The sequence below is a fragment of the Lupinus angustifolius genome, chromosome LG06, assembly GCF_001865875.1.
Source record: "Lupinus angustifolius cultivar Tanjil chromosome LG06, LupAngTanjil_v1.0, whole genome shotgun sequence".
NCBI lineage: Eukaryota > Viridiplantae > Streptophyta > Magnoliopsida > Fabales > Fabaceae > Lupinus > Lupinus angustifolius.
Genome location: NC_032014.1, coordinates 26,174,549 through 26,179,506, shown reverse-complemented (window position 1 = coordinate 26,179,506; position 4,958 = coordinate 26,174,549). Strand labels below are relative to the sequence as shown.

General features: G+C 31.9%; 1 protein-coding gene across 1 annotated transcript; it reads left to right on the top strand.

The window, feature by feature from the left end:
- Positions 1,850-4,276, top strand: LOC109350345 (protein DCL, chloroplastic-like). Its single transcript, XM_019591583.1, has 3 exons — positions 1,850-2,280; positions 2,975-3,089; positions 3,716-4,276. Exons 1-3 carry the CDS (start codon positions 1,922-1,924, stop codon positions 3,911-3,913), a joined length of 672 nt encoding a protein of 223 aa, XP_019447128.1. The 5' UTR covers positions 1,850-1,921; the 3' UTR covers positions 3,914-4,276.

The window sequence follows — 4,958 nt, the reverse complement described above, 5'->3', positions numbered from 1 at the left end:
GGCAACTGATACAAGCTTCTATTTTTGTAGATTCACTATAAAAAACTGAAGTGCTAGTATTGTTTGATTTATATCCTGTCCTGTCTTCTTCTTTGAGTTTATACAGTTAATTGCATAGCATAGCTCGTTTGCAGCAAAATAAAATCATTGCTATATGTGTGGTGATATTATTCGATGAGTGTGAAATATTTGCACTGACAATGTAAAAATTTATACACGCTCAATGCATCATCCACCATTCATTTGAATTATACTTTTATTTAAAAGTTAAAGAGAATTAAAATGAATGATGAATAATACACTAACAATGTAAAAAACTCTTACATTGTTAGTGTATATTCTGTTTTCTCTTATTCGATTAGATAATTTGATCTAACTTAATTGCATAATAAAGGATTATTTTCTGACATACTTATATTGCATGCAGGGTTGCCTTTTCTGTTCTCGGGTTGTGTTGGTTTTTGTTGTGTGCATTAAATGTGCTGAAATCGTGTGTTCAATTATACTCTTGAAGCACTCAAGCACCAATATATATCCAAACAGACAACCAAAGTTAGGAGCTACAAACAAATCAACATTTCCAGTAAAAGTTACTAATGGTGTCAATTTAAACTAAATCAATTAGATAAATGATCTAATTCGAATAATGTCATACATTTCAAATAGTCAAATGCGATTAAGTTTATCATTACAATCATCAACAATGACATAATTGTATAAATTTATGCTTGATTCAAATTTGTTACATTTTGGGAGGATTTTTTTTTTTAAATGATGAGATCATGTTTAATAGTTACTACACATTATTTTGAACCGTTTAATTTAGCTGATCATGTAAACAGTATAAGGACTTAATTAGACAGAAAGAAATTAGGCTCATAATATAATCGACAACTGATCTACCCAGTTTTTGTGATGTTGTTTGGTGTAGAGAACTGACATTTCTCATAATCTCACATATGAATCTAAGATTTGCAGACGAATTGGAAAATAATACCCACCATTCTCATGTATTAAAAAATCAATCATATTTTAAAGAGTAAATTACACCGACACCCCCTGAGCTTTAGTGAAATTACACAAACTACCCCTCACTTTTCTACGTATACACAAACCTCCCCTATTTTTAAACTTTCATTACATTGACTACCCCTGCATAAGAAATAAGTGTAATCTTTTAAACAAAAAATGTGATAAATGCAATTAAGTTAAACAAAACATAATATATTGTGTAGACAAGTCTAAATAATATACAAATCAATTTATCTTTATTATTTTTTGTTACAAAATGCATCAACAATTCTAAAGAAATATTGTTTAAATCGCTCTTATAATTATAGTGTAACGAACCAAAAATAATAAAGAAATATTGACTCATATATTATTTGGACGTGTCTCCACAATATATCATGTTTTGTTTAACTTAATTGCATTTATCACATTTTTTGTTTAAAAGATTACACTTATTTCTTATGCAGGGATGGTCAATGTAATGAAAGTTAAAAAACATGAGAGGTTTGTGTAGATGTAGAGAAGTGAGAGATGATTTGTGTAATTTCACTAAAACTCAGGGGGTGTCAATATAATTTACTCTATTTTAAAATATATTATATCCACATCAACATTATAGGACATTATATTTTTAGTGTAATATTTATATATGAATAATGTAAAAATTTATATACAGTTATTATATCATTGATTATTCATTTGAATTACTTTTTAAAAATTTAATAATAATTAAATATTAATAATAGAACAATAATTAAATATTATGGTAGATAATTCAATAATATATAAAACTCAAGGTTTACATTTATAAGTCATTATCCTCCACCTTAGGTTAAAAACAATTCTTACTAAAAATATTCATTATATCAAACCCGAACAAAATGTGAATCGACCCGATCCGACTCCACCCATGTTCCACATTGAAACTCATCGACCCACCCAACACAGAATCGATATGGCATCTCCTCTTTTTCTTAGACAGGTTCTTCTCCATCGCCTTCGGTTGCGGTTAACCGTCGCCGCTCCTCACCGGTTGTGGTGCAGTGCCGCCACACCCACACCACCGTCTTCATCCGAAAATGCAAACGAGAAACAAAGTTCTGCTTTCACCAGCACCAGCACCAGCAGCTCCAATCTTCAGCTGAAAACTAATGACCCTCTATTGGAGGATGATGTTGAACATCGCAAATGGAAGGTTAAAGAAGAAGAAATTCTGAGGGATATTGAACCAATTGTCATGTTGACCAGGAACATTCTCTTCTCACGAAGGTAACTAACTGTCTAATCTTGTGTCTCTAAATTGATATTCACTTTTGCAGTCTACGTGTTTGTCACATTGTTTGTTATTATCATCTTTGAATTTTATTTGACTAATCAATATTAAAAATATAAACTCGTTTAGTATTTGAACAGTGGAATTAGAATGTAAATTTTAATGTAAGGTTTGTCAGGTGGTGGTGTTTCTTTCCTTTGTCAATTGCAGTACCTTATGAGACCAATTTATTCTTAGTGATGAACTTAGCAATCACTGATCAGGCTATCATTTGCTTCCCCTCTGCCACTCTTGACTAAGTTATGCAGAATTGCAGATCAATTTGTGTGGACCTGAACAATTTGTCACCACAGATCAAGTTATGTGGCGACAGATCAATTTGTCGCCACATAACTTGATGCAAGATGAATTATTCAGGGAAAGATAAACAAAATTACAACTCCAAAAGTTTTAGAAAAGATACATTAAGTAAATAGAGATCCATAAGAATGCTGGGCATTGGGCAAGTGTCAGGTTTCATGCCTTCCATGACTACTGCTGACAAATAGTGCTCATTTGCTTCTGAGTCTTATACTGGATATATTGTTTTTTATCAGTAAATGATTTTCAGTGACATTTCATGGTGCTGCAAAATTTGAATTTATGTGTTCAATGGATGATACCTTCATCTCTTTGATTTTTTTATTAAAGGTACATGGACGGGGAGCTACTGAGTGTCGAGGATGAAAAAGCTATAGTAGAGAGGCTTCTTGCTTACCATCCACATTATGAAGATAAGATTGGATGTGGTCTAGAATCCATTATGGTAAGTGATGGATTTTCTTAATTTTTATTTGCCAATCCATTGCTTTATGATGATGTCATGGCATTGGGTGCTTTGTCATATTTGCATTAATTTGCAACTTCTGATTGTATTTGTGCTAAACTGTATGTACTCTAGCCAGTATATTTCTTGTAAATGAATATAATTTGCAACTTATATCTCTCCTTTGCATTAATTGCTTCCCTATGCAATTTATTGATCAAATCACATTTGGGAGAATCGGTATGATGATGTGAGAGCAAGACAATTTCTTGCTTTGGTGATACTCAGAAGTATGTGTCTCTATTTTGGAATGTAGACCCTTCAGAAGTAGATGTCAATTTATGCTTCACTCATTCACAGTTTGTTTTGATATTCAGTGATGCAGACTACTTTCTGCCTTTGTCATTTACCTTGAAATTTGTTAGTTAAGGCCGTTATTCCAATGGGATGTTATTGGTGTTCTCTCATGCACCTTTTTTTCAAATTGTAATCTTGTGTAGATTTACACTGGTTGGCACTAAGACGATTGACTTTCAGCTATTATTATTTACTTGTAAATGATCTACTGTTGTTCTTTCTCAAAAGTAGGCAGTAAATGCAGGCTATGAGACATTATTTTCTTGTAGGTTGATCGTCATCCTCAGTTTGTCTACTCGAGGGGTCTTTTTGTTGTAAGAATTGATGGTGACTGGATCCACTTTTCTCATCAGAATTGCCTTCGGGAGTACATCAGATATAATTACCCAACTTATGCAGAAAGGTTTATTGAAGAACATTTGCAGCATGGAATGCGCCTTCGGAAAATACATCAGTACCCAACTTAACTTATGCAGAAAAAGGTTCATTCGATAACATTATAAGCAAGGAAGTGGTTGATATGTATGCAGTGGACTTAGTTACTTACTATGTCTTAATGTGACTTGGATTTCTAGCTTACTGGTCTGGGGAACATAGGAAATGATTGAAGTGAACTTGTTTGTTAACCTTGGGAGAACTTGGCTTTGTAGAAGTTCATATGATTAAACTTGTTGCCTGTAGGAATTCCCTCCCTATCCTCTCAGAGTCTCAGTTTTTCCTTTCTTTTCAAGAGGTATGATAGTTGAACTCAAATACATTTTATTCATAATTTACACATTGCTATCCAAATACACTCAAAAATCTCAAATTAATATGGTTGTCCCATTAAATCTAGAAGTACAAAAATAAACGTTATTATTTTCTTAAATGTTGCTATGGATCCCTTATTAGACTCCTCCAAGGAAAATGACTACTATATGTCTGGAGAGATTAAAATGGTATGTGAATCTTTGAGAATTGTAATTAATGTGTCTTGGCCATTTTAGGCACATGGTTGTTTTCTTTGTGTGATTAATTTTGGTGGCTATTTTATATATCATTTTATTCATATTTTATACATTTACTCTAATTCCATTTCTTATATAACTTATTTATCTTATATATTACCAATTCAAAATTATGTTTCCTTACAAAAATATGAAACACAGTGCTTATTTATATAGCTGTGAATGTGAACGAAGCCAAACCTAAATTTATACATCACTTTATGAATATTTTTTATGGGTATTCATAAAAAATATTGGAAAATCAATTTGATTCACATTTACTAACGTCTTTTATTTTTTTATTTCTTAACTTCAGAATATCCTTACCTCAGTTTTCTCGTCCTCCATTTAACATTTACACTTTAGACTTTCTCTTTGTTTACTCCACCGGTCCACCCAGTCAACCGAAACCACCAAATCTTAATTTCTAACATCAAATTTCTTCCTTATCTATATTCTACATATTTGTCGTATTTTTTACTGCCAAATTGATTTGGTGAGAAAAATCGCATAAGAAGCGATTTTT

Bases quoted from the DNA above. Each gene is read 5' to 3' on its own strand.
- LOC109350345 (XM_019591583.1), top strand. From the start codon at position 1,922: ATGTTCCACATTGAAACTCATCGACCCACCCAACACAGAATCGATATG. The intron at 2,281-2,974 runs GTAACTAACTGT...TTTTTATTAAAG, and splicing joins AACATTCTCTTCTCACGAAG to GTACATGGACGGGGAGCTAC. The intron at 3,090-3,715 runs GTAAGTGATGGA...ATTTTCTTGTAG, and splicing joins GTGGTCTAGAATCCATTATG to GTTGATCGTCATCCTCAGTT.